The sequence below is a fragment of the Ornithorhynchus anatinus genome, chromosome 11 (assembly GCF_004115215.2).
Source record: "Ornithorhynchus anatinus isolate Pmale09 chromosome 11, mOrnAna1.pri.v4, whole genome shotgun sequence".
NCBI classification, from domain to species: domain Eukaryota; kingdom Metazoa; phylum Chordata; class Mammalia; order Monotremata; family Ornithorhynchidae; genus Ornithorhynchus; species Ornithorhynchus anatinus.
The window spans coordinates 1726573-1740308 of record NC_041738.1 but is presented as its reverse complement, the minus strand read 5'-3'; the positions used below and the strand labels follow the sequence as shown (position 1 = coordinate 1740308).

Genomic DNA, 13736 nt, shown 5'->3' with positions numbered 1-13736 from the left:
CCTCAGGCAGCTAGCTCTAAACCCCTGATCCTGTCACATGGCTCCAGGAAGAAAAGAGGGAACCACTCCGTGGTTCCGGCCATCCCCACTCGGAGCAAGGAATACCGCCAGCACCCACGCTCCTGTAGTCACGTCCCCTGCCTCTCTGGCTGGGTCGGCGGGGGGCCGTGGGTGGTCTCAGTCCTCCAGGGCACGATCTTCCTGCCCCTCCGCCTAGCTAGATCCTGGGCTGCAGAGACGGGGACTCGGCTTCCCCTTGCAGCAGGCGGGCCGTGCCACTTTCAGATTGCAGAGGCCAGGTGATAGGGGACCCATCACCCCCCGGCAGTCTTGACTCATTCGAGGATGCCAGGGTGGGATTGCACCTTGACTCAGCACAGTGACAGGAGGACTAGAGTCTTCCCGGCCCACGACCTGGTCCCTACCGCCCCGCCTGAGCCGCGGGAGCGCCGAGGAGCCAAGATCAATCGAGGACAGAGCTAGATTCACAGGGGATGGCCGGGGAGGGACCCGCCCACACACTCCCACCGCGGGACAGACGGCCGTCCGGGCCCGAGAACAGATGCGCTCATCTCAGGAGGCAGCCAACCAGGCAGACAGACAGCAGAGATAGAAACGGGCACATTTAATATACACTACAAAGCACGGCACTCGTGCTCACGTTCACAAGGGCGGCTGCCCAGGGGAAGTCACCCGCCCCACACCTAGAGGGCAGGCACGAGGAGGCGGTGGCCCTGTGGCCTGGCCCAGCCCTCTGGTGACACGGAATCTGTTAACCACACCTATGGCTTGAAGCATACTGGCATTTAGCCTCAGAACCCTCTCTGTGCAGTAAGTTACACCGCTACTAAGTATGGCCAGCGGGGCCAGGAAGTGGCCAGCTAGGGTGGGGTGGGCCAAACCCAGAGCGGGCCACATCTTCGCTTGCCTCTTGTCACAACGGTGGGTGGGTCGGTCAGTGGGGGCCGGCTTCGGATAAGCTGGTGGATCAGCTCGGGGTGGGCTGACCTACGGTTCACGCTCCCTGCTGGTTGGTTTCATCACTATCCCGCCTCTTCCATATCTGCAAGAGATCAGCCCGGTGTCGGAGAGCTGGCCTGAGGGGGTGGGTGGGCTGCCGTAGGGGTCTAGCAGGCTCCGGCTCTCTGAGCAGCCTGACCGCTGAGCCTCCCAAGACGTAGACTCTTCAGAGTCTCCCCTCCCCACCCCCGGGTCTGATCCCGCGTTCCTCTCCCTTGCAGCCTCCAACCTCGCCTGTCCCGGGCCGAAGGACGGGGACCCCGAGCAGGGTTGGTTCTGACCCCCCCGATCTCTTCTGGTCTCCTGGGTGCGCTGGCGGTAGCCAGAGGGGAATGAGACCCAACCAGACCCGCCAAGCCTCCGCCCTGCACCCCACCCCCTCGACCCCGCCACCTGCAGGGCCCCAGCCTGGCCTGCCGCCCCACCTGGATGTACGCCTCCGACAGTGTGATCATCTGAGGAAGAATGTCTGTCACCTGCAGGTCTTGCAACTCGTACCACTTCCCCGTCCCCTGAGAAAAGACAACATCTTGAGCCAGGCCCAGAGCCCCGGGCCCGCGGGCCTCGGCCCGGTCTCGGCCATGCTGCAGTGAGTAAGTGAGGGAGTCCCGTCCCGCGTTCGACCAAGCCCAAGGGTCGCCGCCCGGCACTCACATGATGGAGGACGTGGATCCGGTACGAGCCCTCTGTAGGCTTCCCGTCGTGGACGATGTTGGCTATCAGGTCGTAGGTGGTGTTCTCGTGCACGGCCTGAACCTCCTCGGACAAGTATTCCCGCAGGTCCACGTTCCTGCAAGGGAAGGAGGTTGGGGAGGGTGGCCCGCTGCTTACACTGCTCCTACCACGCGGCAGCTGGAAAGCTCAAATAGTAGCCGTCGGGATGACTCAACCAGTGAGCTTCCCCACCTCCCCTCACCCACATTCCACCAAGGGACGGCTTCTCTGAGGTCACACCATTTCAGCTGCTGGCTAGATCTCCGCCCCCCATCTAAGGCCTGAAGGCTTCTTCCTCTCTGGCCTCACCCCGCCGACGCCAGGTCGGTGCCAGGGGAGCCTGGGATATTCCTCCTTCTTCCTCCTGCTCCCGCTCTGGGCCAACCGATCAACTGTGTTCACTGAGCGCCTACTCTGTACACAGCAATCATTTGTTCCGGTCTGCCTCCACCCTTACAGCGTAAGCACGCTGAGGCCAGGGAACCTACCTTGGGCCTGTGCTTCTTTTCTATTCTCTCCAGGGCCTAGCACTCAGTCACTCCCAGGGATCGATCCGGGCTTCAAGCCCGCGGGAGCGGTTCCAGGAACAAATGCCCACATGTAGGAGCCCCACGGCCACCGACTTCGGCCAGAAGCCACTCCGCCCTCCTCCTCCCACCCCTGCTGTCCCTCCAAGGGGGGAGACGAGGATCGGCTCAAGCCCAGCCCCCACAACCCTGAGCCGAATCCAACAGCCCCAGGCCCCCAGCTCCCCACAGCGAGATCGGCAAGGCCCCATTCCCACCCGAACCAAGAGAAGGGAAGGGGCGTCTGGGAGAGTGTCTCCTACGTGATAGGGAAGTTGACGATGGTTGGGTTCTTCTCCACGAAGAAGTTGTTTTTGGTGAATCTCTTAATGCAAAAGATGAGGTACGGAGGCAGTTTGGTGAGCTGGAAACGTTTCAGGAAGTTCTCCTTGTACGTCTTGTATTCCTGGAGACGGGGGAAACCGGTCAGTGAAGGCGGGGGAGCGCAGCAGCCGGCCGACGAGGGGACCGGGGGAGAAGGTAGGCGGCCAGCTCCATCCCCAGGCCATCCGACGGACAAGCAGGCCGGTGGCCAGACCCTTGAGCGGCGTGTGAGGCTGTGGACCCACAAGTCACAGCTGCAGGCTGGAGGAGAGTCCAAGGCTGAAGGGCCGGGTTGACCACTGACCACTTCCCCTCCATCCCCGAGGGCCAACACCCCGCCCTTCCTACTACCCAGACCGACCGGGAGCCTATTCCGAAACGGGAGCTGGGGACGATGGGGAAAATCCCCAGGACAGGCCTGCTGGAGGGGAGGAGCCGGGGGGCGGCGGCCGGGCCGGGGCCGAGCCAGGGGCCTGACTACCTTTTCCGTGATCCCGTTGAACTTGGCCAAGATGTTGAAGAGCGGCACTTGGGGGATGATGAGCTGTTCTTTCTCATCCTTGTAGAGGGGCGCGGTGGGGAGGTCCAGCGTCAGGTACATGAACGTCGATTCCACCATCGTCTCCTGGTACTCGTCGTTGTGCAGCAAGTGCTCTTTCTCCTCCGCGGGCTGGGGAGGGCGGAGGGTCACAGACCCGGGGCTGAACCGGCCGGTGGCTGACCCCAAGGGGCTATGCGGGGTGGGAAAAGGGACCCCAGACCCAAGGACCGTGAAGGGGAAGAAGAGGGAGAAGGTACGGCCCCTGCTCTGCCTCAGCTCAGCCCGGGCTGGGAGGGAGGCCTCCTAGTGCCCGCTCTCCATCAAACACTCCGTTCATTCAATCAATCGTATTTATTGAGCGCTTACTATGTGCAGAGCACCGGACTAAGCGCTTGGAATGTACAACTGGGCAACAGATAGAGACAATCCCCGCCCAATAACGGGCTCACAGTCTAAATTCCAACACCCAACACCCCACCACGCAGGAGTCAGCAGCCGCCCCGCTACCGGAGCCCCAGCCCAGTTCAAGAGCTTGACCGGTTCTTCCCCGACACGGCGGGGCTCGCCCTCAGCCCCCACTCACCAGATCAGGATGTGGCAGCTTCTTGGTGAAAATCCTCATGGAACCCTGGAAGACGTCCGTCACGATCGCTAGGGAGACGCACACGTGGGGACTCAACTTTCCTGGGGTCGGGGGAGCGGGGAGGCGGCCTCCCACAGCCCTCAAACCCAACCGTCCCAGGAAAAGGATTCTTTCTGCACAGGGCCAGGCCACTCTGCCAACACCTCTCCCCTCTTGTCTGCAGTGGGGAACCCTGAAGGCTGAGGTGAGAGGTCACATCCCCAATTCCACCTCTACTTGTCCCTGGCCAGTTGCCAGCACTGGGATTCTCCCAAGCACTTAGAACAGTGCTCTGCACATCATAAGTGCTCAATAAATATTACCGATTACTTGATTGATTGATTAGAAGCCCCCCGCCCACTCACCAGGGAGAATGCAGGAGAGCCACTGAAGAGCAGGCTGGCCTTTCTCACCCAGAAGATGAACAACTAAGGCCCAAAATCCAAGGTCCCAGAGACTTCTCCACAAACCCCCTTCCCCAGGGCCCCCAGGCCCGACAACGCCCAGGGAGCCTAACTCACTTTTCTTCTTCTTTTTGGTCCCGCCGAGGGCCGAATGCAGGGCGTTGAGAAACCAAGACAGGAAGTCGACCCCGTCACCTGGGGAGAGACGAGTGGGGATGGGAACGGGGCATAAGAGGTGGTGGGACCGCCTAAGTGCCCACCAGAGTTTCTCCCCAAACCGGTCCTTGAGTGACCAGTCCCGGACCCACCGGGATCCCAGGGACGAGGGCTCATCTCGCGCAGAGAACCCCAACCGGCCGCCCGGCAGAGGGCACGCCCGGCGCTCCGCCCTCCTGGCAGTGTGCCTATGCCCCTTCTCTCACTCAAATTCACAGCCCTGGCGCTGCTTGCTGGGAGTCTCTGGTTTCACCCCTCAGCCTCACCCACCCCTCTGCTCCTGGCACCCCTGCAGAGAGCAAGGGAAACAAGACCCACCCAGTCAGGACGCACGGCCCCCCAGGGCTCGGCTCGTGCAGGGTGGACAACGGCTGGGGTAGCAGCTTGGACCGACCCCTCTACGGCTCCTAGATTCGGAAATGTCTTCTTTCCTTCCTGTCCCAGGTCCCTTCTGCAGCGAGGGAAGCCCATTCCCTCTGGTCCAGCCCACAGGGGAGGCAGAGAGCTGCAACTTACAGTCCCAACGTCCCTCACCCATCCCACCAGAGGCTCGAGAACCTCCACGTCCCCTGGCTCGGGTGCCCCTGAGCTCTAGCACCACCCCTTGTTGAAGAAGCCCCCCCAGCGGAGCGGTGGACGACTCCTCCTTCCATTTCCCCCCATACCACCATGGCAGCAGGCAGCTCGGGGTCCTCCCCGCCCCTCACCTTGCTTGGTGATCTGGAAGGTCTTTTTGCTGCACAGGACCACGGCCTGCAGCATCTCGTGGGGCGAGACGTGGGCCTTGAAATTCCGCGGGTTCCACAGCTTCCTCATCAGCTCCCCGAAACGCTGCACCAGGAGGAACATGATGTCCCCGGGTGGGCGCTTGATGTTCTTGTAGTTTTCCTCCTCCAGGAAATAGTTGCGCAGCGGCGGGACGTTGGACAGAGCCTGGAAGCCGGCGTGTCGGTCAGCCCCGTCCTCCCCCGATGGCCACCTTCCCCAACCCTCCCAACGGTGGGGCCGTTCCGCCACGACCCCAGGACTCGGACGTCGCCGTGCGCTTTCCATTTGATTTCGAGGCCGCTTCCTGTCCCTGAGAGGCCCCTCGGAGACCCTCGCTGCTCCCTGCTCCCCACGGGCCCTGGAGTTGGGCCGAGATCACTGCCCCACCGCCGCACTCATTGAGAAACAGCGATGCTCAGTGGAAAGAGCCCGGGCTTGGGAGTCAGAGGTCATGGGTTCTAATCCCGGCTTGGCCACTTGCCAGCTGTGTGACTTTGGGCAGGTCACTTAACTTCTCTGGGCCTCAGTTCCCTCATCTGGAAAATGGGGAATAAGACCGTGAGCCCCACGTGGGACAATCTGATCACCTTGTATCCTCTCCAGAGCTTAGAACAGTGCCTTGCACATAGTAAGCGCCTAACAAATGCCATCAACATCATCAGAGCCGGGAAGCGACAGGCTCCAAGCCGAGCCACAGCAGATCCATGACCGGTCCCGGGTTTTCCATGTGTTCCGGTCCCAAAACAAACCACTTCGCCTGCCCTCGATGCTGGGGGTGCTGGTCAGTTAGCGCTCTGCCCGGGGAAGGGCGGGGGCCACGGGGTGGAGCCCGTTCTTGGGCAGGGATTCTTCGTTGCCAAACTGTCCCTTCCAAGCACTCAATACAGTGCTCTGCACAAAGTAAGCGCTCAATAAATACGACAATGAATGAATGGAGCGGAGAACTGCTGTCCTGGGAATTACTCGGGCGCCCCCTGCTGGTCCGGGGGCCCCAAGTTTATGAAAATTCATTCGGGGTGTAATATCTGGACAGAATAATAATAATAATGTTAGTATTTGTTAAGCGCTTCCTATGTGCAGAGCACTGTTCTAAGCGCTGGGGGAGATGCAGGGTCATCAGGTTGTGCCACGTGAGGTTCACCGTTAATCCCCATTTGACAGATGAGGTCACTGAGGCCCAGAGAAGTGAAGTGACTTGCCCCCAGTCACCCAGCTGACAAGTGGCAGGGCCGGCATTTGAACCCATGACCTCTGACTCCCAAGCCCGCGCTCTTTCCACTGAGCCACGCTGCTAAGAAATCCCGGGCTGGCCAATCATAGACCCATCCCCCTCAGACTTACTGAGACCATCAGGGGGCCTCCCGACATCCCTCAAGACCTGTCCATCCTCGTCTTGAGGACAGTCCCCAGCCCACTGCCACCACTGGGCTAGGAGCCCCTCCAGGGCCCTCGGTCTGTCTGGGACCAGAAAGAAGGGTAGAAAAGATAAGGGTGTCCCATCCTCTAGGAGCTCCTGCCACGGTGCCCCGGCGCCCAGCCCAGCCAGGGCCACTCACTCCGGTCCCGCTGGAACTGACCGCCGCCCCCTCCCCTCCACCATCCCCACAGTCAGTCCTCTGCCGGGCACGGGTGAGGGCTGGGAGTGCAATCTCCGGAGGCCCCGCGAGGTTTCCCAAAAAGAAGCCGTTTCCGTGCCGCGTCCCACCTGAAGCACGGCATTGGCGTAGTCGTTGGCCTTTATGTTGTTCAATCCCACAATGCCCGGCAGGTAGGTGGTGCCATCGTAGGCCCGGGACAGCTTGGCCTGCTTATCCAGGTTGCCAATCTGCTGCTTGGTGAAGGTGGGTTTCAGCACGTACTGTGGAGAGAGGGGCGCCGCTGGGACTGACTGCTCCGTCACGGGCCCCGGGCCTGACGGGCTCCCGGTCCCGGTGACCACCAAAACCGAGTCTGGCTCCCACGGCCACCTCCCCACACCCGCAGGGGCCGCTCAGAAGCTCCAACCTGGAGTCCCCAAGCCGCCAGCCCAGGCTGGTCCGGAGCAGCAGAGGTCTCGGCCTAAGCCTGCGGAGGACGGGGACGTGGGTCGAGCCCATCCCTCAGCTGACGGGGGCTCTCACACAGAGGGAACCTCCCGTCCCCTCCCCAGGGCAATGCCCGGTGCCAACCGAGGCCAGGAGAGGCATCGCCGGCTGCCGTGCCCTGTGACGGAGAAGGCTGAGAGAGGAGCCAGGCGCTCTGTGGACTTTGACCCTGGCCTGTCATGTGGACCGGGAGAAAACTTGTATGATAGCCTCACCTCCCTCGTGTGCCCATTATGCCAATCTCTTCCTAACGTTCCTCATCCCTGGGCCCCAAGGGCTTCTGTTCTGAGTGATTCATTCATTCATTCATTCAACGTATTTACTGAGCGCTTACTATGTGCAGAGCACTGAACTAAGCGCTTGGAATGGACAATTTGGCAACAGATAGAGACCATCCCTGCCCACTGAGGGGCTTACAGTCTAATAGGGGGAGACAGACGGGCAAACAAGACAACTTAATCACGATAAATAGAATCAAGGGGATGGACACCCTCATTAACAATATAAATAGGGTAATAAAAATATATGCAAATGAGCACAGTGCTGGGGGAAGAGGGGGGAGGAGCAGAGAGAAAGGGGGAAAGGGGGTTTAGCTGAGGGGAGATGAAGGGGGAAAGGGGGAGGGAGCAGAGAGGGAGCAGAGGGAGCAGAGGGAAAAGGGGAAGCTCAGTCTGGGAAGGCCTCTTGGAGGAGGTGAGCTCTCGGTAGGGCTTTGAAGAGGGGAAGAGTTAGTTTGGCGGAGGTGAGGAGGGAGGGCATCCAAGACTGCGGTAGGACGTGGGCCAGAGGTCAACGGCAGGATAGGCGTGAACAGGGTACGATGAGGAGGGGAGCGGCAGAGGAGAGGAGCGCGCGGGGTGAGCAGCAGAAACAGAGATGGGAGGAGAGGTAGGAGGGGGCAAGGTGATGGAGAGCCTTGATTCGGCTTAGGCCCCCACAGGCAGCCACCTACCACCCTCCAGGGTCTCGCTTTGATCCCCCGCCGTCCCCTGGGGCCCCGCAGAACCGGGCTCCGGGATCCTCTCCACCCCGCCCGCACTTCCAGCTCATCTGGGGTCCCTTCCCCTCCCCACCAAAGCTACGGAGCTCAACACACAGCTCCGGCGGCACCGTGCAGGGGCGATTAAGGGCTTCCTCTCGATCGGGAGTGAAAGTCAAGTCTAGCGTCACCGTCCCTACACCGGGACCTAACCCACTGGTGCACGCTCGCAGCGGGGAGGGCACGTGTCACTTTATGTCGGCCAAGTGCCCGGCACCCTGCAGTGCGCCAAACGGGCCTCCCCTCCGCAGCCCGGGGGACACGTACGGTGATGTCCTCCAGGGACGAGTCGATGATCTCGTAATTGTCGGGGAGGCAGTAGAACTTGAGGGTGTGCAGGTTGAGGAAGACGTGGTGGCTGCACTGGACGCTGTGGATGTACGCATGAGACTTCAGCCCTCGGCCTACGGGGAAGGAGCAGAGGGGACCGACTCTAATAATAACGACGATGGCATTTGTTATGCGCTTTCTGTGTGCCAGGCATTGTAATAGAGTTGGACAGAGTCCCTGTCCCATCAGGCTGTCCTACATGAGGCTCACGGTCTCAATACCCATTCTGCAGATGAGGCAACTGCGGCACAGAGAAGTGAACTGACTTGCCCAAAGTCACACGGCAGACAGGTGGCGGAGCCGGGACTAGAACTCATGATCTTCTGACTCCCAGGCCTGTGCTCTATCCTCTAGGCCATGCTGCTTCTCTTCCCATTCTGTGGTTGGACTGTCCTCTCCCGAGCGCTTAGTACAGCACCCTGCATACAGCAAGCGCTCAGGCACCAATAACTGACTGAGATGCTGGGCGGCCCCCCGGGTAACCGATTTTTTACCATGCCTGTCCTAAGCGCTGACGGCTATGTCCTACCCACCAATGGCTACGTCCTAAGCGCCGACAGCTATGCGCTTCCCCTACTGAGCGGCCAATTCCTCCCTCAGCCGGCTCGCCCCGACAGGCTTGGGCTACCACCTGCTGCATCGCTGCTCTTCCTCCGGCTCCCACCAACTCTCAGCCATCCGGGGCCGCCCGCCTCCCCAATAAATTCCAAGCCCCCGGAGGGCAGGGACTGTGTCTTCCGTTACTAGTGCATTCTCCCAAGCCCCCAGGAGGAGCCCAGTAAATACCACCGATTGACGGAGAGAGCCTGGCAAAAAATTTGGCTTTCCCCCCACTTTCTATGGCCCTTCTCCTCAGAGCAGCAAAGGGAAATGGCACATTGTGGTGAAAACAGCCGGCAGCAGCCCCTTGCTGCCTCTTACAGTCGGGTCTGTCCAAACCGGCCTCGTCCGTCACCCGGGGAGCACTGTAGGGAGGCACTAGCCAACTGTCTCCCATTCCAGGAGGGAGCAGCATTCCCAGATACCTCACTCCCTGTTCATTTTCCAAGTCTGCCTGTGACACCTTTAATAGAGTGGGTGTCTCTCCCTCTCGTCAAGGCCGCAGGGTCCAGGAGGCAGGACACCATGGTTCTAATCCCAGCAATGCCAACAACCTTGGGCAAGTCACCCAGTCTCTTTGGCCTCAGTTTTCTCACCTTTACAAAGGGGATAAGACACCAGCTCTCCCTCCCTCTCTGGGCAGGGTACGTGCCTGCGAATTCTGTTGTACTGTACTCTCCCAAGCGCTTAGGACAGTGCTCGGCACTCAGTAAGGGCTCGACAAATACCACTGACTGATTTGGCTGTACGGGGACGGTGTGACACAGGGACTGTGTCGAGAATCTACCCCAGGGCTCGGCACAGCGTGTAGGACGACAGAGAGCTCTCGATCAGAGCCAGTGAAACCAAGTCAAAGAGGATGGAGCGAATCCAGTCCGGGGAGCGCAGGCAAAGGGGATTCCCGAAGCAGACGATGTGGGACCCACTTATAGCTGGGCGGGCCGGGAGCGGCGGCCAGGCCGAGCCCATCGGGCCCCGGCTTACCCTGGAAGTACTTGCCACACACCAGGCAGGCGTACACATTGATGTGCGAGAGGGAGATGGAGCACAGTTTCTCAAAGTCAAAGTCCAAGACGCTCCTGAGAGAGCAAGAGGAGAACAGGTTAGAGGGCAGGGTAGCGAACCCGGAAACTCCTGTCAGCAAGCACCGAAAGACCCCCACGATACCCTCGGAGCTGATATGGCCTTACTCAGCACGTCTAAATGGCCTCCTGCCATTGAGCTGTAGCTACAGCCCTACCGGCTGCCCCACCACAGCCTGGGTCTTCGCCCGGTCGAGGATGGCATTTACGCCCAGTTTGGCCCTCCGCACCCCAAACCAATCAACGGTATCTCCCGAGCACCCGCCCGGTCGCCTGGGCCGTCAACGCGTTGGCGACGGAGAACTCTTCTGTTCAACCTCCCGTTGCACTATCGTGCCTAGCAAATCACGGGTTCTATTTTAAGTACTTCTCCCTCCCACCTGTAAATTACTCGGCATCTCCCTTAAGCCCCTTGTAAGCAGGTATCGCATATCCTATATTGACTGCATTCTCCCAAATCCTCGGGGCAGTGCTCTAGTCATAGCAGGTGCTCAATAAACCGTTGACTGATTCTGTCATTACCGTGTTTGCTAATGAAAAGCAACCGAGCCTCGACTAAGTCCAAAGCCCTCAGCACCTCCATTCCTGCCATTTCTCGGCAAACTTAGCGTTGGCAAAGGGGAGGCTTCCAAATGGGCAGGGCCGTGCTATGAAGAGGGGAAACCGAGGGTCGCGTCGAGGCACCTAAGGGTGGCACTGCACATTCCACGCTGGCCCCGGCGGAGCTCCTCGTTGCCCCTCTCCACTGACCTGTTGATGGTGTCCAGGTACGGGCAGTGGCGGCTCCGCCGGTCCTCGGAGTCCAGGCGGCCATGTCTCACTGAAACAAGAAACCAAGTGCCGTAGAGGTGACGTTTCCTGCTACACCCTAAGTCCCTTGAGGGTCGGGAGGGCGCCGACCCATTCAACTGAACTTTCCCCCAAGCTCCGAAAACACTGAGGGCAGGGACTGTGTCTACTAGCTGTACTTTCCCAAGCACTCAGTACGGCGCTCTGCACACAGTAAGCATTTAGTTCAACAAATACTACCATTAATAACAATAAGTTACCATAATGATAGTATTTAAGCGCTTACTATGTGTCAAGCACTGTTCTAAGAGCTGGGGTAGGTACCTGTTAATCACAATAGACATAGTCCCCGTCCCACATTGGGGCTCACAGTCTTAACCCCCATTTTCAGAGACGAGAATTGAGGCGCAGAAGAGAAATCAGTCAGTCGCGTTCATTGAGCCCTTACTGTGTGCTGAGCACTATACTGCGCACTAAAGAAGCAGCGCGGCTCAGTGGAGAGAGCCCGGGCTTGGGATTCAGAGGTCATGGGTTCTAATCCCGGCTCTGTCACTTATCAGCTGTGGGACTTTGGGAAAGTCACTTCACTTCTGTGGGCCTCAGTGACCTCATCTGCAAAATGGGGATGAAGACTCAGTGGTACCCCCTGCTGACCCTGTATCTCCCCCAGAGCTTAGAACAGTGCTCGGCCCATAGTAAGCGCTTAACATTCATTCATTCAATAGTATTTATTGAGCGCTTACTAGGTGCAGAGCACTGGACTAAGCGCTTGGAATGGACAATTGGGCCACAGATAGAGACCAGTCCTGCCCAATGATGGGCTTACAGTTTAATTGGGGGGAGATCATGATTATTATTCACATCTCTGGGCCTCAGTTCCCTCATCTGTCAAATGGGAATGAAGACAGTGAGCCTCACGTGGGACCACCTGATGACCCTGCATCTCCCCCAGCGCTTCGAAGCAGCGTGGCTCAGTGGCAAGAGCCTGGGCTTGGGAGTCAGAGTTCATGGGTTCGAATCCCAGCTCTGCCACTTGTGAGCTGTGTGACTTTGGGCAAGTCACTTAACTTCTTTATGCTTCAGTTCCCTCATCTGGAAAATGGGGATGAAGACTGTGAGCCTCACGTGGGTCCACCTGATGACCCTGGATCTCCCCCAGCGCTTAGAACAGTGCTCTGCACATAGTCAGTGCTTAACAAATACCAACATCATTACTGTTCTCTGTGCCTCAGTTCCCTCATCTGCCAAATGGGGATCAGCTGTGAGCCTCACGTGGGACCACCTGATGTCCCTGGATCTCCCCCAGCGCTTAGAACAGTGCTCTGCACATAGTCAGCGCTTAACAAATACCAACATTATTATTCTCTGTGCCTCAGTTCCCTCATCTGTCAAATGGGGATGAAGACTGTGAGCCTCACGTGGGACCACCTGATGACCCTGGATCTCCCCCAGCGCTTAGAACAGTGCTCTGCACGTAGTCAGCGCTTAACAAAACAGGGCCGAGCACGTAGTACGCGCTCAGGAACTAGCACCCTCCTGAGAATTATTTGTTAAGCACTTACTATGACCCAGGGGGTTTCTAGACCCAGGGGAATCAGGTGGTCCCACGTGGGGCTCCCAGTCTTCATCCCCATTTTCCAGATGAGGTCACTGAGGCCCGGAGAAGTGACTGGCCCCCCGTCAGCCAGCTGACAAGTGGCAGAGCCGGGACTCGAACTCATGCCCTCTGACTCCAAAGCCCGGGCTCTTTCCAGTGAGCCACGCTGCTTCTCTTATTAGAGTATCAGTCGGTGTCACCTCGCACTTCCCGGTGGGGCTGGGACTGGTCGTCCTGCAGGCGGTCGCGCTTCCCGCGGGTCCCGGCGGGGTCGGGCCAGGCCGCCGACGCCTCCTCCCGCGGGCGCTTGGCACGGGCCGGGCTCCCCCGGGGCTCCCGCTCCCGCTTGGCCCGGCCGGCGGCGGCTCCGCCCCGGGGCTCCGCCTCACGCTTCGCCCGCGCCGAGCTCCGCGGCTCCCGCCGCAGCCGCCCGCTCATGGCCGCCGCCCGCCCGCTCCCGCACCGCGCGCCGCGCACGCGCAGACACCGCCCCCTCGGCTGCCGCGCAGGCGCGCGGCGCTGGCCCGGCGCGCGGCGCTGGCCCGGCGCGCGGCGCTGGCCCGGCGCGCGGCGCTGGCCCGGCGCGCGGCGCTGGCCCGGCGCGCGGCGCTGGCCCGGCGCGCGGCGCTGGCCCGGCGCATGCGCACCCTCACCTAACGGCCTCCGCGCCTGCGCGCCCGCCCCAGTCATGGCAATGCTAATCATCCATTCATTCAAGAGTATTGATAATAATAATAATGATGTGGGTATTTGTGAAGCGCTTACTATGTGTCGAGCACTGGTCTAAGCGCTGGGGTAGACACAGGGGAATCAGGTTGTCCCACGTGGGGCTCACAGTCTTCATCCCCATTTTACAGATGAGGGAACTGAGGCACCGAGAAGTTAAGTGACTTGCCCAAAGTCACCCAGCTGACAAGTTGATAATAATGTTGGTAATGTTGGTATTTGTTAAGCACTTGCTATGTGCCGAGCACTGTTCTAAGCGCTGGGGTAGACACAGGGGAATCAGGTTGTCCCACGTGGGGCTCACAGTCTTCATC

General features: G+C 59.8%; 1 protein-coding gene across 1 annotated transcript; it reads right to left on the bottom strand.

Moving 5' to 3' along the window:
• Positions 1–606: 606 nt before the first annotated feature.
• USP39 (ubiquitin specific peptidase 39) lies at positions 607–13134 on the bottom strand. Its single transcript, XM_029075778.1, has 13 exons — positions 12897–13134; positions 11061–11130; positions 10213–10307; positions 8566–8702; positions 6881–7033; positions 5115–5340; positions 4309–4386; positions 3749–3816; positions 3106–3294; positions 2564–2706; positions 1675–1810; positions 1446–1532; positions 607–1063 (listed from the first exon to the last, which is right to left on the bottom strand). Exons 1-13 carry the CDS (start codon positions 13132–13134, stop codon positions 1016–1018), a joined length of 1668 nt encoding a protein of 555 aa, XP_028931611.1. The 3' UTR covers positions 607–1015.
• Positions 13135–13736: the final 602 nt, after the last annotated feature.

Bases quoted from the DNA above. Each gene is read 5' to 3' on its own strand.
- USP39 (XM_029075778.1), bottom strand. From the start codon at position 13,134: ATGAGCGGGCGGCTGCGGCGGGAGCCGCGGAGCTCGGCGCGGGCGAAG. The intron at 11,131-12,896 runs GTGACACCGACT...TTCTTGTTTCAG, and splicing joins GCCCCACCGGGAAGTGCGAG to TGAGACATGGCCGCCTGGAC. The intron at 1,064-1,445 runs GTGGGGCGGCAG...GATCTCTTGCAG, and splicing joins TGTCGGAGGCGTACATCCAG to ATATGGAAGAGGCGGGATAG.